General features: G+C 43.2%; 1 protein-coding gene and 1 long non-coding RNA gene across 5 annotated transcripts in view; one reads left to right on the plus strand and one right to left on the minus strand.

Moving 5' to 3' along the window:
• The window catches only part of LOC134732888 (uncharacterized), a 49065-nt gene extending 29058 nt beyond the window's left edge, over window positions 1-20007 (plus strand). The window contains exon 3 of the long non-coding RNA XR_010116457.1: window positions 19759-20007. This is a non-coding gene — a long non-coding RNA (uncharacterized lncRNA). The remainder of the gene's footprint in view (window positions 1-19758) is intronic.
• Window positions 740-19853, minus strand: TM4SF18 (transmembrane 4 L six family member 18). 4 transcript variants are annotated; one of them, XM_055247904.2, is made up of 6 exons: window positions 19768-19853; window positions 19466-19659; window positions 16616-16705; window positions 11167-11309; window positions 8560-8740; window positions 740-3733 (listed from the first exon to the last, which is right to left on the minus strand). In XM_055247904.2, the coding sequence occupies exons 2-6, from the start codon at window positions 19640-19642 to the stop codon at window positions 3719-3721; spliced, it is 606 nt and encodes a 201-aa protein (XP_055103879.1). In that variant the 5' UTR covers window positions 19643-19659; window positions 19768-19853; the 3' UTR covers window positions 740-3718. The 4 variants fall into 4 exon arrangements, with proteins under 4 accessions (XP_055103879.1, XP_063476312.1, XP_055103878.1 ...); XM_063620242.1 differs by having other exon boundaries at window positions 19466-19814; XM_055247903.2 differs by lacking the exon at window positions 740-3733 and having other exon boundaries at window positions 8289-8740.
• Window positions 20008-25856: the final 5849 nt, after the last annotated feature.

Genomic DNA, 25856 nt, shown 5'->3' on the forward strand with positions numbered 1-25856 from the left:
TTTTTTGAGATGGAGTCTCACACTGTCATCTGGGCTGGAGTGCGGTGGCACAATCTTGGCTCACTGCAACCTCTGCCTCCAAGGTTCAAGCAATTCTCCCTCCTCAGCCTCCAGAGTAGCTGGGATTACAGGCACCCGCTACCATGCCCGGCTAATTTTTTTGTATTTTTGGTAGAGACGAGGTTTCACTATGTCGGCCAGGCTGGTCTCAAACTCCTCACCTTGTGATCCGCCCTCCTCAGCCTCCCAAAGTGCTAGGATTACAGGCATGAGCCACTGCGCCCAGCCATATACTTGGAAATTTTAAAGCACATTAAAAATCTCACAGATCAAAAAATAAATCATAAAGAAAACTAGAAAATATTTATAACTAAACAAGGAAAATGCAACATTTTAAAATTTGTGAGATTCAGCCAAAGTGGTAAAGAATGTCTAGTCTTAAATGCTTATTTTAAGAAAAAAAGAAAGTTAGAAAATCAATAAGCTAGGTATTCAATTTAAGAAGTTAGGAAAATAAAAATGAGGTAGAAGCAAGGAGAATAGTAGATAAATAATAAGTGCAGAAACGCATAAAACATAAATCATTCTCAATCAGGATTAGCTCATAATACTCTTTCAGAATTAGAAAATGGAAAGATTATTTCTGGAAAGAGTAAGAGAAGGCCAGTCATATACATACCTATATATATTTTCTATTTTAACTCCTTAAATGAATTTTACAGAAAGAATTAGAGGACCATTGCTTTTTAAATGACATTTATTTTTTCTAATAATTCAAGTACATAACACATTTTCAAAGGGAAATTTGAAAATACTGAACAATGTAAAGGGAAGAGATAGAACTCATGGTCCTATCATTAGGAGATAATTATTAAGTATTAACTTGTGCATAGTTATGCTTTCTTTTTTCAGCCTATAGCATCTGGTCTCCCATCCAAGTAATAACCTGGACCAACCCTGCTTAAGTTTCCAATATTAGGCATTTTCAGGGTGTTATGACCACAGATGATGTAACTATTAACTTTTAAATATTTTTCTGGTCTTTACATATCTGAAGGTTTATACATGTCTACATGTAATTATATGGTTACTTAATTAAAAATTTGGGCTCAAACTCATACATATATTTGGTTTTTGAGTTTTTTTCCTTTTTACTTTGAATTCACAAGGATATAAAACACACATATTCAGCTTTTGTTGTATTCCACTTTTTTTTACTTAAAATTGCATGATTAGCATATACTCTTCAAATATAGAATATTTGGTGGCTGTGTTAAAATTTAATTTTCCTGATAGAGGTATCATGCTGCATTTGGCTGTACCCCGATGTGTCCAATGCTGTGGTGGAGTCATTCAGCAAACATCTGTTAATAGTCCATTCAATGTACGGTGCCATGCTGAATCTAAACAAGAGATAGACAGTCTGAAAGTATATAACAAACTGATGAGGTGGACCTTCCAGAAGTCTGTTTACAAGAGGGCTGAGGAGACTTTGAGAGAATTTGTAACAAGATGGTCCTGGATATGACTAGCTTATGGACTTGATAGAGAAATCCTGGGCTGTCAGAGGGGAGAGGTCACTCTGAGTACAACATGATGTCTGTAGCTTGGGTTTGCCTCTTGGCCCAAGTCCTTCAGACCTCATGGTTAAGTTCTTTGGAAAGTAGAGTGTTATTGAATGAGGCTCCGTGAAACTCTGGAGCCTAAGCATCTTTGTCTTAGCATCCCTCCAACCCAACATCTAGAAAAGGGAGACTTTGGTTGGGTCGTTTTGGTTGCAATAAACAGAGCTGCACTGATTTAGTGGGGGGTTTACTGAAATGATCAGCACAGTGACAAAGAAGAAAGACTATCTAGGAATCCAAGAACAGAAACCAGGCCTAGTGTACACTGTCACTGTTCATCGTGGGCAAAGGCAGTTTTAGGAGCTTTTGGAGTAGAAGTTCACGTTATCTCCCTTTTAATATGATAGATGCCATTATTAAAATGAACCAGATACTCTCTGAATGTTGGCTTCCTTCTTCATCCTTTAATAATTTTTCGATCGTAATGCTCCAGTTGCCTCATTCTTGGCTTCCTAATTCAAATTCTCATGCTTGAATAACCACCAGTCTGGTTTGGACAGTGTTTTACTCCAGGCTAATTCAGAGGCCATTAGCAAGACAATAGGCTGCCCATGACTCTGGGGCCTGCCCCAGTTCAGTCAACTGGGCCCAGAGCATGAAGGCCATGTGGTATATAACATGGCTTGCTTTCAAGATGCTTGTTTCAGCAAAGGCTGTGAACAAGGCTTAAAGGGAGTTGTTGGCACAGCAGGCATCAAGGAGAAAGATATTCTCTTTCGTATCCCCCCAGCCTACTCCCTGGCTTTGGCACAGAGCAGGTGTTGACAGACCATTGTTGACAGTGTCCATGGAGGAGATGAATGGGGAAATGGCAGAAGTGTTGAGGCCCAGTGCACCTGTGATGGAAGCAGTGCTCAGCAGGGTAACTACAGGAAGCAGAAAACCTGGTGTGAGCATTCAACACTGAGTGCCTACTGTGTTCACTGTGTGCTGGGTCCTACGGATGGTGGGAAATATATAAGATGTGGCTACTGTCCCCGAGGAAGTCATGGCATGTATAGGTGGAAAATTTGTAAGTGTTCTACTTTTTAATTACTTTAAAAATAAATATAGGTACTGGTAACTCCCCCGACACAGGTATTGACTGGTCAGTGGTCATTTTCTCTTGCACATTGAGCATGTTCCCTAGCTGCTCACTTATTTTAAGGCTACTTCTTCTAGTCCATCACACTCACCATCAGGAGTCAGAAAGGAAGAGCAAGAGTTTAGATTGTATAAGTTTATATAAAACTCTTTTTGGCTCATCTATATCACTACTTTCCTCATTGAATATTGATGGAAGTGTCATTTCATGATGTTTGCAAATAATGTTGAGGAATGTGGAAAGAGCATATGCCTCAAAGTTTGGAAAAATAAAAAAAATTTTAATAGTGAAAATATGAGTTTAGAAAATATTTATAGTAAAATATATTCAATAAAGAAATCTTGGAAAATATAGAAAAGTGGGAAGAAGGGTCATCAATGCCCCAAACCAAGCATAATTGGCATTTTGTTATATTTCCTTTTAGATTTAGTTTTCATCCTAAATTTTGATTATTAGTGTTCGTTTGCTTTAAATAGTTATACAGTAAACATGAATCTGTAACCTGCTTTTTGATGTAGCATTATTCATAATTTAAAAAACACCATTTGTAATGACTATAATTTTACAACCATGTAGTACTCTTTATTTATTTATTTTTTTAATATCAGAAAGCATTTACAGTATGTACCACTCTTTACTTAATCCTTCCTCTGAGTTTAGAATTTTGGGGTGTTTTCAATTTTCCAGAATATTAAATAATGTTGCAATATACATATTTGCATAAAGTTTTCTCTCATATTCTTATTTACTTCCCAGTACAGTTTCTTGGAAATGGATTTGTTTGATCAAAGGGCAGAAGTATTTCTGAAGTTTCTGATGCATATTACTTAAAAAACATACTAAATGGAAGGGTGGTATACCTGCATGTGCAGTGAGGACTGCAAATTTTACGAATAAACACCAAATGCAGAAAGCACCATCATTTCAATATTGCCCTCAAGTCTACACAGTTGATATAATATTTAGATAGATGGCCATGTCTTGATAATGGCAAACATTTTGTCCTTATTCAAATGATTCCAGGCTATAGGAAAAAAGGAAAAACAAAGTGATTAAAGTTATAAACTTGGCTTGGATTAATCCATAATCCAGGTAGCAACTTAAACTTATATTTCATATTCAAAATATGATAGAACTGCCTGCCTGCCTGCCTGCCTGCCTGCCTGCCTTCCTTCCTTCCTTCCTTCCTTCCTTCCTTCCTTCCTTCCTTCCTTCCTTCCTTTCTTTCTTCTTTCTTTCTTCTTTTCCCTCTCTGGCCCAGGCTGCAATCTACTCGGCTTGCTGCTGCCCGCGCCGCGGACTGCCTGGGTCTGCCGGCGCGCGCCACCGCGCGCCTTTTCTCCCTTCGCTGCACGCACCCGTTCGTCATCTTGGCCACGCTGGTCGCCAGCTCCTCACGCCGAGTGCTCTGCCCGCCTCAGCCTCCCGAGCTACTGGAACTACAGACGGAGTCTCGCTCACCCAGTGCTCCGTGTTGCCCAGGCTGGAGTGCGGTGGCGTGGTCTGGCCTCGCGGCAGCCTCCGCCCCCGAGCCGCCTGCCTTGGCCTACCAGGGTGCTGGGATTGCAGCCCCTGCCCGGCCGCCGCCCCATCTGGGAGGTGGGGAGCGCCTCTGCCCGGCCGCCCCGTCTGGGAAGTGAGGAGCGCCTCTGCCTGGCCACCCACCTTCTGGGAAGTGTGGAGAGCCTCTGCCCGGCGACCCACCGTCTGGGAAGTGAGGAGCGCCTCTGCCCGGCCACCCACCGTCTGGGAAGTGAGGAGCGCCTCTGCCCGGCCGCCCCGTCTGGGAAGTGAGGAGCGCCTCTGCCCGGCCACCCCGTCTGGGAAGTGAGGAGCGCCTCTGCCCGGCCGCCCCATCTGGGAGGTGAGGAGCGCCTCTGCCTGGCCACCCATCGTCTAGGAGGTGAGGAGCGCCTCTGCCCAGCCTCCCATCGTCTGGCAGGTGAGGAGCGCCTCTGCCCGGCCGCCCCGTCCGGGAAGAAGTGAGGAGCGCCTCTGCCCGGCCGCCCCGTCTGGGAAATGAGGAGCGCCTCTGCCTGGCCGCCCCGTCTGGGAAGTGAGGTGCGCCTCTGCCCGGCCACCCACCGTCTGGGAAGTGAGGAGCGCCTCTGCCCGGCCACCCACCGTCTGGGAAGTGAGGAGCGCCTCTGCCCGGCCACCCACCGTCTGGGAAGTGAGCAGCGCCTCTGCCCGGCCACCCACCGTCTGGGAAGTGAGGAGCGCCTCTGCCCGGCCACCCACCGTCTGGGAAGTGAGGAGCGCCTCTGCCCGGCCACCCACCGTCTGGGAAGTGAGGAGCGCCTCTGCCCGGCCACCCACCGTCTGGGAAGTGAGGAGCGCCACTGCCTGGCCACCCACCGTCTGGGAAGTGAGGAGCGCCTCTGCCCGGCCACCCCGTCTGGGAAGTGAGGAGCACCTCTGCCCGGCCGCCCCGTCTGGGAAGTGAGGAGCGCCTCTGCTCGGCCACCCATCGTCTGGGAAGTGAGGAGCGCCTCTGCCCGGCCTCCCATCGTCTGGGAGGTGAGGAGCGCCTCTGCCTGGCCGCCCCATCCGGGAGGAAGTGAGGAGCGCCTCTGCCCGGCCGCCCCGTCCGGGAAGAAGTGAGGAGCACCTCTGCCCGGCTGCCCCGTCCGGGAAGAAGTGAGGAGCGCCTCTGCCCGGCCGCCCCGTCTGGGAAGAAATGAGGAGCGCCTCTGCCCGCCCGCCCCATCTGGGAGGTGAGGAGCGCCTCTGCCGGGCCACCCATCGTCTGGGAAGTGAGGAGCGCCTCTGCCGGGCCACCCACCGTCTGGGAAGTGAGGAGCGCCTCTACCCGGCCACCCACCGTCTGGGAAGTGAGGAGCGCCTCTGCCCGGCCGCCCCGTCTGGGAAGTGAGGAGCGCCTCTGCCCGGCCGCCCCATCTGGGAAGTGAGGAGCGCCTCTGCCCGGCCGCCCCGTCCGGGAAGAAGTGAGGAGAACCTCTGCCCAGCCGCCCCGTCCGGGAAGTGAGGAGTGCCTCTGCCCGGCCGCCCCGTCCAGGAAGAAGTGAGGAGTGCCTCTGCCCGGCCGCCCCATCCGGGAAGAAGTGAGGAGCGCCTCTGCCCGGCCGCCCCGTCTGGGAAGTGAGGAGCGCCTCTGCCCGGCCACCCAACGTCTGGGAAGTGAGGAGCGCCTCTGCCCGGCCACCCACCGTCTGGGAAGTGAGGAGCGCCTCTGCCCGGCCGCCCCGTCCGGGAAGAAGTGAGGAGCGCCTCTGCCCGGCCGCCCTGTCCGGGAAGAAGTGAGGAGCGCCTCTGCCCGGCCGCCCCGTCCGGGAAGAAGTGAGGAGCGCCTCTGCCCGGCCGCTCCGTCTGGGAAGTGAGGAGCGCCTCTGCCCGGCCGCCCCGTCCGGGAAGAAATGAGGAGCGCCTCTGCCCGGGTGCCCCGTCTGGGAAGAAGTGAGGAGCGCCTCTGCCCGGCCGCCCCATCCGGGAAGAAGTGAGGAGCGCCTCTGCCCAGCCGCCCCGTCTGGGAAGTGAGGAGCGCCTCTGCCCGGCCACCCACCGTCTGGGAAGTGAGGAGCGCCTCTGCCCGGCCGCCCCGTCCGGGAAGAAGTGAGGAGAACCTCTGCCCGGCTGCCCCGTCCGGGAAGTGAGGAGTGCCTCTGCCCGGCCGCCCCGTCCGGGAAGAAGTGAGGAGCGCCTCTGCCCGGCCGCCCCGTCCGGGAAGAAGTGAGGAGCGCCTCTGCCCGGCCGCCCCGTCTGGGAAAAAGTGAGGAGCGCCTCTGCCCGGCCACCCATCGTCTGGGAGGTGAGGAGCGCCTCTGCCCGGCCACCCACCGTCTGGGAAGTGAGGAGCGCCTCTGCCCGGCCACCCACCGTCTGGGAAGTGAGGAGCGCCTCTGCCCGGCCGCCCCGTCCGGGAAGAAGTGAGGAGAACCTCTGCCCGGCCGCCCCGTCCGGGAAGTGAGGAGTGCCTCTGCCCGGCCGCCCCATCCGGGAAGAAGTGAGGAGCGCCTCTGCCCGGCCGCCCCGTCCGGGAAGAAGTGAGAAGCGCCTCTGCCCGGCCGCCCCGTCCGGGAAGAAGTGAGGAGCGCCTCTGCCCGGCCGCCCCGTCCGGGAAGAAGTGAGGAGCGCCTCTGCCCGGCCGCCCCGTGTGGGAAGAAGTGAGGAGTGCCTCTGCCCGGCCGCCCCGTCTGGGAAAAAGTGAGGAGCGCCTCTGCCCGGCCACCCATCGTCTGGGAGGTGAGGAGCGCCTCTGCCCGGCCACCCACCGTCTGGGAAGTGAGGAGCGCCTCTGCCCGGCCTCCCATCGTCTGGGGGGTGAGGAGCGCCTCTGCCCGGCCGCCCCGTCCGGGAAGAAGTGAGGAGCGCCTCTGCCCGGCCGCCCCGTCCGGGAAGAAGTGAGGAGCGCCTCTGCCCGGCCGCCCCGTCTGGGAAATGAGGAGCGCCTCTGCCCGGCCGCCCCATCCGGGAAGAAATGAGGAGCGCCTCTGCCCGGGCCCCCCATCCGGGAAGAAGTGAGGAGCGCCTCTGCCCGGCCGCCCCGTCTGGTAAATGAGGAGCGCCTCTGCCCGGCCACCCACCGTCTGGGAAGTGAGGAGCGCCTCTGCCCGGCCACCCACCGTCTGGGAAGTGAGAAGAGCCTCTGCCCGGCCACCCACTGTCTGGGAAGTGAGGAGCGCCTCTGCCCGGCCGCCCTGTGTCTGGGTAGAAGTGAGGAGCTCTCTGCCTGGCCGCTCCGTTTGGGAGGTCTACCACAGAGGCCAGAAGCAATGTGGGGGCTGGACGTGGTGGCTCACGCCTGTGGTCCCGGCACTCTGGGGGGCGAGGCGGGTTGATCACTTCGGGCTAGGAGTTCGAGACCAGTCTGGCCAACTTGGCGAAACATGAAGAATATAACAGACAAACCAACCAACCAACTCAGTGACAACAAAACAGGTCTACCCTGGAGTCATACTCTAATTTTTTCTATTTTCTTCCCTTTCTGATCCTTTATCCCACTTTCTTTTTCTTCCTCTTCCTTCTCCCTCTTCTTTGTCAAATAGAGGATTGAGTTATTATCACTGATCCATATAAAGTCCCTCTCTCATTTATTTTAACTCCCACCCCCATTTCTATTCCCCGACTTCCCATGTGCAACCTTCCTAATATGTTTGATATGCATCTTTTTGTTTGTATGTATTTTTAGAAAATGTTTATTGTTTTTGTATGCAAAAATTAATAAAAAAAATATGATAGAACAGAAAAAACATCTCTTAGAAATTGCTAGGAAAGGTATTACACATTCTATGTTGTTAAACAAAATACAAGTGATCTCATTCATAATTTCTCTTCACTCTGGACTTATTGATAGCAGTTTCAACCATAACTAAATTAACATTAGTATTTTAGCAGACGAAGTAGAAGTAGTTTCAATGGGATAAATACATATTTCCCTTCTTCAAAAGCACTCACTATGCACTCAAGATAAAGGTTTATTAGTTGAATGTAGCAGCATTCAGAAGATAAGTTATTTCAATGAGATAAGGTTCTGAGCCTTTGCTTAACTTATGAACAGGGAAATTCTTGATAAATAGTAAAATTTCATCATGCTTTGAGTTATCTCTATGTAGAATACTAAAACATTGCTCATTCAAAACACTTATGAAGCCTTACCATACAACAAGAAATGCAGATTTTACAATTACTGAGTTGATTCAACCCTTATAGATAAGCCAAGACACATTGGGATATCAGAAAAAATTGAGATATTAGAGCTTGAATAAAGATGAGGGCAATAGAAATGGGGGGAAAGTGATGGAATTCTAGAGTCTTTTCAAAAAGCCTCATTGAATCCTGGGAAGTGGGGGAAATATGGATGAGCTACAGGTACCCATGAGAATCTGTTACCTGGATGATCACTGAATAGCTTCCACACAGTATCTTGGATAGTTGCATGACTACCCTGATGAGGCAGATGATCACTTGAAGCCCACTGAGGGTTATGAGAATGGAAAATAAAATGATGTTCCACTCCACAACATGTGCAGGTTCCAGGCACTGAATCCATATGCTAGAATCTGTAAGGAAACTGAGAGAGACCCATGGCCAAATCTACATACTGGGTCCAAGGAAGAAAGCTACAAGCATTTGTATGTTTGAGAAATTACTGTATAACTAAAATATATAGTTATTAGATATGAATTAATACATTTTAAAAACCATTCAGGTACACATATTGGACATATCTTATGCATAGCACTGAGCTAGATACTTAGTTTATTATAAATGTTGTGCTTGCCTTATCGCCCCCATGGCCTCTTTGTTTTTATTCCTCTTCCATTTCTTTCCTACTTCCTTCTTTTTTACTCTTTCCCCACCTTTATTTATTTTCTACTTTGTAATGCTCCAGGAAATAGAGGCACTCTGAGAATTTCTTTATATTGTTAATGGCTCTTGTCTCCAATGGGAAAGAGCACTGTACATGAAATCAGAATTCCTGGATCTGGATCTGCAGGATGTTGAGCAAAGAACTTTACCCCTCTGGCCTCCAGACATGTTTTTTTTTTTTTGAGATGGAGTCTTGCCCTGTTGCCCAGGCTGGAGTGCAGTGGCGCATCTTCTCTCACTGCAAGCTCTGCCTCCTGGGTTCACACCATTCTCCTGCCTCAGCCTCCCGAGTAGCTGGGACTACAGGCACCCACCACCATGCCTGGCTAATTTTTTGTATTTTTTTAGTAGAGATGGGGTTTCACCATGTTAGCCAGGGTGGTCTCGATCTCCTGACCTCATGGTCTGCCCGCCTCACCCTCCCAAAGTGCTGGGATTACAGGCATGAGCCACCACGCCTGGCCCTCCAGACTCTTATCTTGATAATGGGGTTAAAATATCTAACCCCAGAGTTATTGTGAATATTTGGTAAGAATGTGTATACAAACAGTTTGGAACCTGTAAAGTACAATACAGATGTGGTTTTCTGTTAAATTTCCCTAAACCTGTCTCACACTCCCATTTACCCCTATCTCCATCTCAGCCGCCAGGGAAATGAGTCCCTCCAGATCCCTCCTCTAGACTGTTCCTAGTACATGCTCTGCACAGATCATCTAGCAATTTAAAACAAGATGACTTGCAATGTTGCAGGAAGTCAGGGACCCCAAATGGTGGGACTGGCTGGAGCCGTGACAGAGGAACATAAATTGTGAAGATTTCATGGACATTTGTCAGTTCCCAAATAATACTTTTATAATTTCTTACGCCTGTTTTTACTCTAATGTCTTAATCCTGTTATCTTCGTAAGTTGAGGATGTACATCACCTCAGGACCACTGTGATAAGTGTGTTAACTGTACAAACTGATTGTAAAACATGTGGTTTGAACAATATGAAATCAGTGCACCTTGAAAAAGAGCAGAATAACAGAGATTTTTAGAGAACAGGGGAAGACAACCATAAGGTCTGACTGCCTGCAGGGTCGGGCAAAAAGAGCCATATTTTTCTTCTTACAGAGAGCCTATAAATGGATGTGCAAGTAGGAGAGACCTGAGGGAGAGTCATGTTTGCTAAGAAAGGTCATGGTATATGGCACCATGTAAAAATCTTCAGAATCAAGGCAGCTACAGTCACAGAAGCAGCTCTGCCATGTAGGCCTAGATGCACATGTAAGACTTTGGATGGGCCTTGAACATGGAGAGTTAAGAAGAAAATATAACTTCCCCCAGTGAATGGTACAGACATTCCCTCATTTTACTCCATTAGAATTCTGGACCTCTTCTGTATTTCTTTCTGGGCCCTGCTACCTCCCAATCTGCATCCGGTGCTGGGAACCCAATAAGCCCAGCACAATGCCAGTGTGAGGCATTCTGAGATCCGGGATTGGGTTGTGAGACTCCTGACTGAATTACTAGCCTTCTGAGCAAGGCTACCTCTTTAGACCCTTCTCCAGTATAAGCTGCATAAGCTCTGGCTCATTCCACAAACTCCTGCACCTAATCATGTTCCTGGACCTCAGACTGCACTTTCCTGCTCATCCTGCCTTGTTCTATCTCTTTATCATCCCTCCTACTATAGCCCTGAGTGGCACCATCCAAGAGCACCATGGTTTCTCTCCTTCTCAAGCCCTTTCACACTTGTAACAGACCACATGTCCAACCTGGCCATCAAACAAAACTGAGTTCCTGGATCCACCCAGGCCATAAGCTCCAGCTGTTACCAGACCAGACCATAGTAACCACACAACTTTAATCTGAGGTATGGGAGAAACACACCTTTCATTTGGATAGCTCCATGACAGCCTCAAGACATTGAATGAAAATGGCATTAAAAGACTGAAGAAAAAAATCTAAACAAAGATCTGTGCAAGAACAAATTGGTCTGGATATTAGTAAACTAACGGGAAAATTCTGCACTAAAACAGCCACATGGAACCGCAAAGTGACCATGGAAAATGAGCGTGAGCTTGAGCATGAGGCCAGGTATTTCTGATTTTCCGACCTCCTTGGTTTGGGGAATTATTCCTTACCGTCCAGCAGTGCCTTCAAAAGCATACTCCCAGCCATCAAGGGTGCGGCAATATGGCCCCTGGACAAGACCCAAGGCAGAGATGACCAGGCAGTATCCAGAAAAAGCAATTCCAAGGGAAGAAAAGATAATTGACAGCAGTGTCTAAATTAAAACATAGAAGCAGGTTAGTACCATAGAATGCAACAAGGGGATATTGTGGATAAATTATCAGATAGCTACATTCCCCTATTCACTCAAGCTCATGCAGTCTATACAATACTAAATGCCCACAAAGAAATAAAAAAAAAGCAATCCAAACCTATTTGATCTTAAAAATAAGTTTTTAAATAACATTTTGTTTGGCATCACATAGAGGTAACTAGGTAATTTACTAAATTTATTCTTTCCTTCTGGAATTTTGATATCAAAATAATGATCTCCTCTTATGCAAATGCAGTGAAGGATGTGATCAATCAACCCATAACTATTTATTGAAGACCTGTTATTTTCTAGGTAGAGTGGGTTCTCTAAGAATTATTAGCTATGACCTCTGCTTTCCTCTTATAAAGATATTAAAATATCTTTACAAGAATATAAAGGAAAACATCAGGTATAGTATTGATATTTATATTCATATTCAAGTGAGGATAGGATTCATGGAGAGGGGGGTGTTTTCATTTGAGTAGAGAGAATGAGTGTTATTCACAGGCAGATCAGTGCAACCAGAGTTGTGAGAAAGTAGGTTTAATCTAAGAGGATTTTATTCAGGTGAGTGAGGAGAAAGGCTCTAAAGACAGATTGACATGGTACTAATGCTGGGAAAACAAGGTTGATAGGACACAATTCAGCCCTTGAGTAGCTTAAAAAGTGAGTACAGCTTGGTAGATCCAGGCCAGAGCTGGCCTTGAATGCCAGATTAAGAAATCTGGACTTTATCCTTCAGGGCAAGGGACTTCCCTCCTCCCAACCTTAAAAAATTTCAAATCTACAAAAAAGTTGAAAGTATAGTATAATAAACCCCTACATATCCTTTATCTAGAATCACCTACATGAATATTTTACCATATTTGTTTGTGCTTTCTCTCTTTCTCTGTGTGTATGTGCGTATATATTCATGCAAAGTATATATGTACACCTGTACACATATACACATGTGTATTTATTACGTGTTTTTGTTACTGAGCCATTAGGTTGCAGACATTATGATAGTTCACCCCTAAATATTTCAGCATACATCTCCTAAGAATAAAAACATTCTATTATTTTGTAACTTTTAAATTTTTTTTGTACAGGATCCAATAAAGGTTTATGTACAAGATTACATCTCTTTAGTTTCCTTTAATTTACACTAGTCTTTCTGCCTTTTTGTTTTTTGGGGTGTTAAACTGTTTTTAAGAATCCCAGACAGTTGTCTTGTAGATGTCTCACATTCTGGGATTTTCTGATTATTTTCTCACAATTCAATTCAAACATTTTAGCGAGAATACTTAATGGGTGTGGGGTACATCGTGGGCCTTTCATGCTAAGGGTGGTGCTAAGTTTGATCTCTTGGTTAAGAGTGTCCTTCAGATCTCTTCCCTGGAAAAGTACATTTTCCACTTGGCAATTAGTAAATAACTGCCAAGGTGATGCTTTGAGACAGTGTCATATTCTGTTTCTTAATAACATTTCAACTGATGGATTTAGCATCCACTGATGATCCTCGTATTCATTGATTACCAGCAATCACTGTGGTTCCAATGTGCTGCTTTCATAATGCTATAATTTCTCTGCATTTATGTTATCATTTTTCTGCACAGAACAACTTCCATTTCTCATTCCTCTCTCCTTTGCCTCTGTCTATGTTTTCTGGACTCACGGATCTTCTAATTCATTGTGCTATAATCCATAAATGCGATTATTCTTTTAGATGCACAGATGGTCCAAATTTAGCCAATGGGAACATCCCTGTAGGTCAACTCCTATGCCCTTTGACATACTCCTGTCATTCTTTGAACATTTTCTTGCTTTCTGGCACAAGATTTTCCAGGTTCATTTTGAGCTTACCCTGCCATAGACCCGGGAAGAAGCTGGGGTTTTGTTGTTGTTGTTGTTGTTTTGTTGTTATTTTTGAGTTGTAGTCTCACTCTGTCACCCAGGCTGGAGTGCAGTGGCCTGATCATGGCTCACTGCAACCTCCACCTCCTGGGTTCAAAGGATTCTCCTGCCTCAGCCTCCTGAGTAGCTGGGACTACAGGCACGTGCTGCCATGCCTAGCTAATTTTTGTATTTTTAGTAGATATGGGGTTTCACCATGTTGGCCAGGCTGCTCTCAAATTCCTGACCTCAGGGGATCCACCTGCCTTGGCCTCCCAAAGTTCTGGGATTACAGGCATGAGCCACTGTGCCCAGCCAGAAACTATTTTTTAAACAAGTCTTGTAATTGGTTTTTGAGCAGCAAGTGATATGCCCAAAATGTGTCTTTTGGAAAATTACTCTGGCAGTGGTCACACAAGCTGGAAGTAAGAGACCTCAAAGATCAGGATCCAGCTTGGGGACAGATGCAAGTTGAGGTGACAAAGACACACACTGGAGGAAAACACATTAAGGAGGAAATGAGTAGCTGGAGATGAAAAAAAAAATCCAGAGCTGGGGCTTGGATAAAAAGGAGACAGAAATAAGGATACCAAGAGGGGTTATTTGGTTTGGAAGAAAAATTAGCTTTAGAAACGTTGATTGCAGGGTGAGAGCAGGCAGCAGGAGAGTACCATGTAGTAACCAATTGATAATACATTCAAAGGCTGAGACCAGAAAAAGTAAGACCAACAAATCTGTGATTTTAGGAATAAAAATCATCTCAATACCATTTCTTTGTTTGAAATTATTTCACTGAGTATAACATTAATATATCCTCTTTATGGAAAACTGGAAAAAATATTCACTGGGAAGATCAATGAAGAATTTCTTCATTGGAGGAAACTGGCAACCATAGCATACACACACACACACACACACCCACACACGCACACACACACACTACAATCTAATGAGTGGGTACCATTGCTCTATCAAGGTAAGCCTCAAAATAAAGTGGGAATAAGAATTTGAATCATAGTTTTCTTTTCTGTAAACTGTAGATGATGTAGACAGGAATGGTACCTATGTAACAGGGCAATTTCAAAAATAAAATGTAATAAAATATTAGCTATTATTTCAAGTGCCCTTATTTGGCCAATATTTGCTTTCCAGGAATAATTGTCCAAGAATTTTGGCAGAAAACCAGACTCCACGTAGGAATGGATAGTGCCTTAGTTCCTGCTGCTATAACAAAAATACCCTAGACTGAGTAATTAATAACAGAATTTTATTATTCACACTTCTGGAAGCTGGAAAGTCCAAGATCACTGGCAGATTCAGTGTCTGGTGAGGGCTCATTCCTTGTAAATGGCACCTTCTATGTGTCCTCGCATGGTGCAAGGGAGGTAAGAGTACTCCCCTTAACCCGTTTTATAAGGGCACCACTCTCATTCATGAGGGAAGAGCCATCATAACTTAGTCACTTCCAAAAACATCCCACCTCTTAATACCGCCACAGTGAGAATTAGGTTTCCATGTGAATTTTAGAGGAACACATTCAGGCCATAGCAGATAACAACCAAGAAATGAATCAATTTTTATTACATTTTGGAAGTTAATGAAACTGAAACTGACGCAGATTCAGATTTTCCCGCAATATGTACTTTGTTTGGTTTAAATGAAGATTAATTGCCAATATTTTACAATTGAAAAGTTTTACATAAAAATCCATATTTTTACTTTCTACTGAAAACTGAGAATTATTGCCCTACTTCATCAAGGCAACAACTGGCTGGACTTCAGTAGCAGCTCCTTCTCCTCCTTAGATGGAAATTGTGCTCTGATGCCTACCAGGCTCATTTAATTCATTTACATCACACACATGGCTTCTGGGGGCATTTGAATTGGGACTTCTCTTCTAGAACTTACCTTGAAAAGGCCAAAAAGGGAATCCAAAGAATCCTCTCTTCCTTTCTCCTGCTGTTCCCAAAGAGATGTCGGTCATCTAATTTAATGCTGATTATAAGACCCTTTTCAGACTATTTCTAGCATCTATTTGTGCTGGAAGTGCTAATAGTGAGTTAAGGCAAACTGAACATGTTAATTTTTATTATATACTTAATATCACATATATTTGTTTTCTAGAAATTCTCTGAGTATCATAACTTGAATCTATACCTGAATTTATTATTTCCCCTAGGCAATTTTGAAATCTCTTCCATAAGTATATTACAAGTAGCTACTGGGGGATGACTGAGTCAACTGGCCACACACACACACACACACACACACAGTGTTTTTTAAATTTTCAATTCTTCTCCATCAGGGACACTGTACTAAATAAAGCAACGAATTTAATTTTTAAAAGACATTGGTCAAAGAAAGTTTGCCATACAATCTTGACTATGCGTTAAAATATCCTGGGGAGATTTAAAACATATCCATGCCCAGGTTGTACCTCAGACTAACTAAATCAGGGACTCTGGGGATGGGATTCAGGCATTAGTATTGTTCCAAGCTCCCAGATGATTGCAATATGAAGCTAACAGGTAGAAGCACTGCTGCAAAAAATGCCTACCAGATATCATCGTAAAACTCCTCCTAGCTAATAATCACTTGTTCTCTTTGAGCCACAAGTGCTTCATCTATAAAACAGGAGCAATAATGGCTTAATTTACTGAGTAAATGTGAAAGACCTATAAAGTGCTATGTAAGTGTGAATAAACGATGAAGAGGAGGAAGAGGATGAGAAGGAGAATGGTAGAAATGCAGGAGCACTGGCTTAGAAAATGTGGTTGTATTATTCACCCTGATACTATTTTAATTATTTTAAAGCGCCAACTTAAAAAATGCACATCACATACACCCAACAATATGGATGAATCTAAAAATTATTATTCTGGATTAAAAAACCCAGATAAAAAAGACAAATACTGTATGATTCCACATATACAAAATACAAACTGTAATGACAAAAAGTAAATCAAAGGTTAATCTTTGGGGATTGGCAGAAATATTCTGTTATCTTGAATGCAATGGTGGTTTCATGAGTGTAGTCAACTGTTAAACTCATCATATTGCATACTTTTAATGGATGCCACTTATTATATGTAATTTAGCCCTCAATAAAGTTTATAAAGAAAAAATAGACTAATGGAAACTCAGTTAGGAAAAAGTATTATTTCCTAATTTTGGGTATCTTTAAATGCTGATTTTCTGAAAGTGCATCAGTAGAACAAAAGTAGAGGAAACATTAAGCAAAATGGAAGATGATCTTGGCAGTAAACTCTTGATCTCTGCACTGTACTCAACAGTAGTGAGGGTACAATACTGTCAATACTTTTGTGTTTCTGAGTGAGAGGAAAGAAAGCTGGAGCCCACTCAACCATCCTCAAAAAAACTGTTTCTCTTACCACATATTTTTTGCTGCAGTTCTCACTCTGGCAACATTTATAGTTGTTATTATTCTCCAGTACCAGAAGAACTGTTGTTACTATAAGCATCTATAGGAGGGAAGACATAAAATGTTAGCAATGAAACGCTAGTTTACATTTGTGCTTATAATCAGAGGACTGCGACTTCAAGCATACAGTCTGGGGTCAGGTAGATCTGGATTTGAATCCAATCTCTGTCACTTTCTAGCTGTGTGAATTTGAGACACCTTCTCTACAAAATGGTATCAAGAGGTTGTCACGAGGTAATATATGTGACATTTTGAGTATAGTGGTTGATTCATAGTGACTGATAAATGTTAGCTATTATTATCATGGTTAGCAACCATCGAAAGCTAATGATTAAGGAGAAGTAAATGGATGGACAGGAGAATACCACCCAGGGCAGCAAAACCTGCCTTTCTCAATGACTCAGTTGTGGAGAACCAAGGAAAATCATTCAGCAGGCTTGGTAGTTTGCCAACCTCTCTTCATTTACTGTCCTCTGGGAATGGAGGTGAGAGGCTCAGTTAATCTGAAACCATATCTCTTTAAAGTGACTTCAATTTCCCCATGCATTCAAACCATCTCAGGTTTAAATTGTTTCAATGTGTTTTGTCTGTATCAAGCCAACAAAGTGGGAGAATCAATGCATCTTATTTCCTTTTTTTAAATTTTATTTTAGGCAAAAGGCCAGAGCTCTGGAAAGAACATGTATTTCTTTACCATTATAATTTCTGGTTAGGCTAGATACAGACCATGAATTTCTTATGGGAAATTCTCCACCATTTTTTTACTGTCACTATTCAGGACTGAATCCTACAGCTGAGTTCACTGTTATTTTACTCTTCGTAGCCAATGTTTCTAGTTTCCAAATTTCTTCAGCTTTCATTAACTTTTTTGTTCATTTTATTATTTACCTATATGCTTCTCCTTTATCCTAAAAGGATTTGATGCAGTTATAGTAATATATTTTAATAGTTCCTGGAAAATGAAAAAAAATAGAGAACAGGTTTCTTTTCCTAGTTTTAATTTTTACATGGAACATAAGCAAAAGAGTCCTATATTCCCCTCCTTTCAACATTGTTAGTTATGACAGATTGAAAGAAAATCTGGTCTAATCTTAATTATGTCTTGCAAGTCTTCCATCTATTGCAATTGCATATTGAGGGAAACAATGATGAGACAAGGCCAAATCATAGTAACCAGCTTCATTACAATATTGATAGAGATCATTTGACCTAGAGCCTGTAGTCTTATTGCTCAGGCATCAACTGTTGAAAGAGACACTGCCTTCTTTTTTTGTTTTAAAATATAACTTCAGTACAGAGGAGTCAAGAATAACGGAGGTAAATTACACATAATTCCACCACCCTCGTGTGTCTTCCTGCATTTATTTCTGGTGCTTTCCCACATGTGTCTATTTCACACAGCTGCAATAGTCATTTACCCACAACGTTATTGTGTCTTTTTTCACTTAACATGAAATAATGTGCATTTTCCGTGTTGTTACATCTTCATATTTATAATTTTCACCACTGTATGAAGTGAATGTACCATAATTTATTTCGCTACTTCTCTGTAAGATGCTTCTTCTAGTTATTTACTATTATACCGATGCAGCCACAAACATCTGTACACATAGCTCTTTCCTTATTTTGGATGATTTCCTCAGAATAAATGATGAGATGTAGGATTACTGAGCCAAAGGACATAGGCGTTTCCATAGATCTTGATATATTATACTAAACTCTTCCCGAAAAGACTGACATTTATTTGTAGTGCAGCCAATATTAGTTATGTACTTATTTCATAGCAACTTCGATAGCACTGGATATTAATATTTTAAAGTTTATTAATTTAATGTGCAAAAATTGCTTTACAACATAGCTATTCAAATGTAATAATTAAAAACCCCTAAAAAATGTAGAAATCGATTATAATGAATTTTCTTCTACATTATTGGTGGTCTGATTAGCTTACAGTCCATAATGCACTATTTTTAGAAATGACTTGACCAGGAAATTGTCTTTTCCTCTGAGTTGCCAACATGATTTGCTATCAGTTTGTTTATTTTTAAAGAGCACAAAGTCATCAGGAAAACGTTCATGGATTCTTGCCATCGATAATTCAATTTACTTTTCAAAAACTCCCTCCATTATTGGGGTCTAATGTAGGACTATTTTAATGATGACACAGCTCATTCTTTAATAATCATAATTACAACAGTCACTGGCTATCTACTACATGTCAGTCTGTCTCCTGGGCACTTTATATATATTTTATCTTTAAAAGTAAATGCCATTATTCACATTTTTCACATTAGAACACTGAGGCTCAAAGATACTGAGTAACTCGCTGAAGGTCTCATGGAACAAATGACGGAGCTTAGATTTACATGCAGGTTTGTCTGAATAGCCAAGTCTCTGCTTTTTTTTTTCATGCCGTCCTAATGCCCCTTCAAGCTAGAAAAACATGAGTGCAGACAGAAAATCTGTTCTAGAAAACAGTAATGCCACTGAAGATCAGATAGCTTAAATTGATATGCAGGGTTCATGAGAACATACTGTTTTTACAGGCCAGTGTCCCACAAACTTTCATTAGGACTAATTTCCTGCATTACTGAAGCTGCATTGCCGAGCAGCTTATTGAAAACAGAGCTATGTCCCAAATCCTAGCAGATTACCTGCCCCTTCACCCCCACCCCTCTTTCAAATCCTACACCCAAGATTAGCAGAATGATTTTTCCATTATTCATTATTTTTACTAGTTACAAGGTAAGTCTCAATTACAACTCTCCCTTCTCTCCCAAGTCTCCAAAGTCACACTTACCATGATGCCTGAGAAACAGATTCCTTCAAAATACCACACGTAGTTGGTGAGTTTATTGCTGGATGCATAGGAAGTTTGCCCATTCGGGAAATACAATAATATGTTCACGATTATACTCCAAAGTGCAAGCGGAATCAGCAGACAACTTAGGCAGCCTCCACACTTCTGAGACCCCATTTTGCCCTGCTTAGAACCTGCGGGAGATTTCAAGAGTACACAGTCACAGAAAGTCTATTTTTCTTCTTCCTACCTGACCTTTTCTCTTTTTTTTTTTTTTTTTTTTTTTTTTTGAGATTACCTACCACTTTCAGGGTCAGAGCCCTTCACTTCATAGTCATGAGGAGACGGGGAATTGGAATATACCGGCAGCCGACAATCTCAGTGTGAAATAGTGGTTTACTGTTTGGAGAACAATAGACAATGATCAACAACTGAAGAGCTGAGCTGGTCTTCATCCTGTGCCAAAGGAATGCAGTGTTTTTCACTGCTTTTTAAAATAAGTCATTTTCCTCTGGATTAAAGCATTGAAGGCTTAACCCTGACCCTGTGTTAAGAAGGAAGTTGGGGTGGGGACTGGAATTGAATGTAGCAAATTTCATCCAACAGTGGAGAGAGGGTTAAAGAGAAAAATACCAAGGAGGCTTATATTTAGAGCTTGATAGGTTTGTTAAAATGTCCTGACTTTACCCTCTTTATGTATCTGTCTTTCACCTAGTGTGCTTTTTGTGTGCACACTATTCACCAAGCTTTGTTCAAATTGCAAGGGATACAGAAAGGACTGAGAAAGTGACTGGTGGATGAGAAAAACAAAATATCTTGGTTAGATCAGTACAGCTTTCCTTCCAAGAGTTTGCATCTATTATCTCTACCTCTCTGAAAAATCATAACAGAAATAAAGAAATATTTTTCCTGCTATTAAGAAAACAAAGGTAGGGCTGGTGCAGTGGCTCATGCCTGTAATCTCAACACTTTGAGAGGCTGAGGCGGGTGGATCATCTGAGGTCAGGAGTTCGAGACCAGCCTGGCCAACATGGTGACACCCCATCTCTACTAAAAATACAAAAATTAGCCGGGCATGGTGGTGGGCACCTGTAATCCCAGCTACTCCGGAGGCTGAGGAAGGAGAATCACTTTAACCTGGGAGACAGAGGTTGCAGTGAGCCGAGATCGTTCCACCACAGTCCAAGCTGGGTGACAAAGTGAGACTCCATTTCAAAAAAGAAAGAAAGGAAGGAAGGAAGGAAGGAAGGAAGGAAGGAAGGAAGGAAGGAAGGAAGGAAGGAAGGAAGGAAGGGAAAGAAAGAAACTAGCAGTCCAGGTTCCAAAGAGGTTTCTTAGCATCCCCTTGTGGATATGATTTTTTTTCCCTCTAGTGCTTTTGATCTAAGTGCATCAAAAAATCTGGGCATTAGACTTTTTTTCCAGTCACATAGAAGCAGCATAAAATCGTATTTACTAGAGTTCCTGGGATGATTGGGAAGAGAATAACATTGTTGGTTGAGTATTCATTGAGCATCTCTTATGTGGCAGGCACTGTGCTTGACATTTTAAAAGGTTCATTCTGGCTGCTGTGTTGTAAATAGGTGGTAAAGGGTGTGGAGGACATAGAGATGAGTTCTGAAGCCATTTCCACCATCCGGGTAAGAAATGATGATGACTCAGATCATGATGGTAGTAGCAGCAGAGGTGGTAAAAGGAAGCTGGATTGGGGATATATTTTGAAGCTTGTGCCAACAGGATTGGTGGCAGATTGGATGTGGGTATAAGAGAAAGAGAGAAGTAAAAGACGACATAATTTGGGTCCGAGAAACTGGGAGAATAAAATTGTCATTAACAGAAATGAGCAAGTCAGCTGAATGAGCAGGGTTGGGAGAAGAGGAATGACATGGTCAGTTTCGAATGTACTAAGTTTTGAAATACCTTTTAGAAATCCAAGTGGAGATGTCAACTCGGCAGCTGGATATACAAATATGAAGTTCAAGGAAGAGGTCTGGGTGACATATAAATATGACAGTTGTCAGCATATAAATGGTATTTAAACCCATGAGACACTAAGGAAATGCACGTTGATGGAAAAGAGGCCCAAGGACTAAATCCTGGGCAGCCCAGGACTGAGTTTGGGGATATGACAGGAAGGCAGAAAGGATACTGAGAAATGGCCAGTGAGTCAGAAATGAAGATCAGGAGCTTATTCTCAAAGTTGACTTTCTAAGAAGAAGGCATGATCAACTAAGTTAACTGTTGTCAAAGGGCACATCATACGAAAGAACTGAGAATCGGCTATTGGGTTGAGCAATGTGGAAGTCACTGGTGGCCTTGATAAGAGGAGCTTTCTTGGTAAGTTAGAGATGAGATGACAGTCCAGCTGGAGTGGGTTCATGAGAGAATGGGAGGAGAGAAATTGGAAATAGACGAGGTAACTCTTTTGGAGAGTTTTGCTGTAAAGGAGGGCAGAGAAATGGGGCAGCAGCTAGAGGAAAAGTAGAAGTCAAGGAACAAAAATTAATGGAAAAAATGGTAGCATATTTGTATACTGTTGTGGGAGGGGGGATGAGGGAGAGTAGGTATGTATTTACCATAAAGGAGATAAAGGAAAGAATTGCTGGCACAGGCTCCTTGAGTAGGTGAGAAAGGGTGGGAGTGTGTGCACAGATGGAGGAGCTGACCTTAGATGGCAGCAGGGCAGGTCAGTGTCAGCAATAGAAGGAGGACATAGCAATGGGCTTGGAGGTGGTTAGCAGGAACTTCTGATTATTATACTTCTGTTTTCTCAGTGAAACAGGAGGCAATTTTATCAGCTGAGAAGGAGGATGGGGAGAGGGTGTTAAAGATTTAAAGGAAGAGAGGAGAAGTTCAAACAGTTGGCTTGAAAAGTGGGAGAATGAACAGGCTAGAGAAATGTGGCAGGTGCTAAGGGACCACTTGAGTCTGTGACCGTGAATGGATAGTGAGACTGGACAGGAGACTTGGGTATTTTTCCTAGTAAGGTTCAGTGGCAGAGGTGTAGCCAGCAAGTAGGAAGAAAGCTGGAGTCAACCAGGATTGGGACTTTGCCAGGCAGATACCATGAAGAGAGGGGTGGGCAAAGGATTCAAGAATGTATGCAAGTGAATGGTTACAATGATGGACTGTGGAACTTAAGCTGAGTAAGGAGGGAAGTAAGGACGTGAAGGAGTGTGAGAAATAGTAAAAGAGGCACTGGATTTGTAAATTGTGTGTCCCAGTGTGGCTGAAAAATTACTGGTTTTAGGTAACACACAGAGTGAGCTAGAAAGAGAGGAGGTAGTGATTGAGAAGTGTGATGCTGGAATTTGAGATTTTAGAGATGTTTCAGGAATAGGTGAAGAAAAAGTCCGGAGGTGTGTTATGGGCTGATCATGTCTCTCCTAAATGCATATGTTGAAGCTCTAACCCCCCAGAATCTCAAACGTGACTGTATTTCGATAGGGCCTTTAAAGAGGTGATGAAGTTAAAATGAGGACAGCATGGTGGGGATAATCCAATCAGATTATAAAAAGAGGGAATTTGGACACACAAAGAGATTCCAGGGGTGCAAAGAGAAAAGACCGTGTGAAGCACAGTGAGAAGTGGCTATCTGCAAGCCAAAGAGAGAAAGGCCCCAGGAGAAACCAATCTGCCAACACAGATTTGGCCACAATTTACAAATCTGCTTTGAGATTTGGCCACAATTTACAAATCTGCTTTGAGATTTGGCCACAATTTACAAATCTGCTTTGAGATTTGGCCACAATTTACAAATCTGCTTTGAGATTTGGCGCATAATTTACAAATCTGCTTTGACCTTGGACTTCTGGCCTCCAGAACTGTGAGAAAATAAATGTCTTTTGTTCAAGTCACCCAGTCTGTGGTGTTTTGTTATATCAGTCCTAGCAGACTGACACAAGCTGTGAACCTAGGAGTGAGTAGCGTAGGGAGGTGGAGGACAAGATGACTGGCAAAAAGGAATGGAAAAGGCTGTGTATTGGAATGATCATTTATGATGAATACTAAAATAAAAAATTAGACAATGTCAGTTTGGGACAGAATGACTACATTTAGAAAGCCAGGTGCTAGACTCTTCAAGGAATGAAAGAAAGTAGGTTTGAGGGAGGATTTAGAACTAGAAATACCATTTGATCCAGCCATCCCATTACTGGGTATATACCCAAAGGATTATAAATAATGCTGCCATAAAGACATATGCACATGTATGTTTATTGTGGCACTATTCACAATAGCAATGACTCGGAACCAACCCAAATGCCCATCAATGATAGACTGGATTAAGAAAATGTGGCACATATACACCATGGAATACTACGCAGCCATAAAAAAGGATGAGTTCATGTCCTTTGTAAGGACATGGATGAAGCTGGAAACCATCCTTCTCAGCAAACTATAGCAAGGACGGAAAACCAAACACCGCATGTTCTCACTGATAGGTGGGAATTGAACAATGAGAACACTTGGACACAGGAAGGGGACCATCACACACCAGGGCCTGTCGTTGGGTGGGAGGAGGGGGGAGGGATAGCATTAGGAGATATACCTAATGTAAATGACGAGTTAATGGGGGAAGCACACCAACATGGCACATGTATACATATGTAACAAACCTGCACGTTGTGCACATGTACCCTAGAACTTAAAGTATAATAATAAAAAATAAATGCATAAATAAATGAATAAATTAATTTTTTAAGAAAGAAAGTAACCTTGAGGGGGACTGAACTGCAGGTAGGAGATGGAAATATCATCTAGCATTGAAATTTACAGTGTCTTAAACCAATAGTCACCATTCCCCTTCCCAATGACTTTTAAGCAGAATTCAAAAAAAAATGAAAATGTTTGATTTGGCTCTTAGTTTTCCTCTATGTGAAACCTTCTCTCATAGAAGTTCTAACAGGCAACAAAACGAGAATTAAGAAGGGGTAGGAGCAGAATAATCGCTGAAGGGGGGGTCATTGGCTACCAGGAAACCCAGAAGTAGCTGTGTTCTACCAGACATACTTGCAAGGTTCTAAGGAGGTTTAACTTAATTGAGATTTGATTTAAAAAAACCACTTTTTATTGCCAATATTTTGCTCTTTGGAGAGCAGTGACTAAGATTACATTTTGTTAATGTTTGTGGGGAGCAGAATCATTGAGCATTTTCTGCCTTGTAAAAATGCTGTGGTTCCCAGGAATCTTCAGTGTCAGTGAAGTGAGCTGTCACTCTCAGTCAGGGTCTCCCTCCAATTAACTATGATAAATTGACATCTATTCAGTATCTTCTGTATGGAGGCACTGTGCTAGAAGTTTTCATATGCATTAAAAACAAAAGGCCAAAAAATGAATTCTTACAATAACACTAAGGTAACGGCATTATTAACCCCATTATGCATGCATAAAAAAATGGATATAAGAAAAAAAACTGTCCTTTTTACTTTATTGTTATTTAAAAAATAATTTCGACTTTTATTTTAGGTTCAGAAGGTACATGTGCAGGTTTGTTACATGGGTATGTTGCATGATGCTGAGGTTTTGGACCATTTGGTATAAATGGTCCCATCACCCAGATAGTGAGTATAGTACTCGATAGGTAGTTTTAAAGTCCTTCCTTTCCTCCTTCTTCGCTCTGGTGGTCCCCAGTGTCTGTTATTGCTATCTTTATGTCCATGAGTGCCTAATACTTAGTTTCCACTTGTAAGTGAGAACATGAGGTATTTGGTTTTCTGTTCCTGCATTAATTCACTTAGAATAATGGCCTCCAGATGCATCCATGTTGCCACAAAGGACATGATTTCATTCCCTTTTATGGCTGCCTAGTATTCCATGGTGTATATCTACCACATTTTCTTTATCCTATCTACCATTGATGGGCACCTAGGTTGATTCTATGTCTTTGCTATTGTGAATAGTGCTGTGATGAGCATACAAGTGTCTTTTGGGTAGAACATGGATTTTTCTACAAAAGAAATTTAAAAACGTGCTCAGAAACTAGAAGTTAAGTCTGACTTTCACATTCTTTATGCTATTCCACCATGTTCACCCTTGCCTGATAACATTGTTGTGCATTACCCCTCTCTTCTTCATTGTAAATTTGTTTTAAATCTGGAGGTTCTGATTCCTTGGTAGTAGCTTCCAGCAGTGCTATTTTGAAGGCACACTGGTTTCAGTGGGAGAGATACACAGATGAGCTAGATAGATTAGTGATGTCTGCAGTGGAGATGGGGTCAGAGAAGAACAATACGCATGGCTAGTATTCCCTAGTCTTTGTCCAGCCCCAAACGATGTCTCTACTGATGGTATCATGTCACAGGTAGTTATGAAGACTTGGTGAGGAAGTACATGATCAATTGTTATTTGGAAGATGGTTCCAGAAGAATGACAGAAGTGAATGAAGAGGATA

The sequence above is a fragment of the Symphalangus syndactylus genome, chromosome 17, assembly GCF_028878055.3.
Source record: "Symphalangus syndactylus isolate Jambi chromosome 17, NHGRI_mSymSyn1-v2.1_pri, whole genome shotgun sequence".
In the NCBI taxonomy this organism is placed as follows: Eukaryota; Metazoa; Chordata; class Mammalia; order Primates; family Hylobatidae; genus Symphalangus; species Symphalangus syndactylus.

What these genes read in the sequence shown, in the direction of transcription:
- TM4SF18 (XM_055247903.2), bottom strand. Translation starts at nt 19,642, where the DNA reads ATGGGGTCTCAGAAGTGTGGAGGCTGCCTAAGTTGTCTGCTGATTCCG. An exon ending in ACTGCAGCAAAAAATATGTG is followed by an intron (nt 11,310 to 16,615) that starts GTAAGAGAAACA and finishes GTTTTAATTTAG; the next exon opens with ACACTGCTGTCAATTATCTT. An exon ending in TTTGAAGGCACTGCTGGACG is followed by an intron (nt 8,741 to 11,166) that starts GTAAGGAATAAT and finishes GGTCTCTCTCAG; the next exon opens with TTTCCTTACAGATTCTAGCA.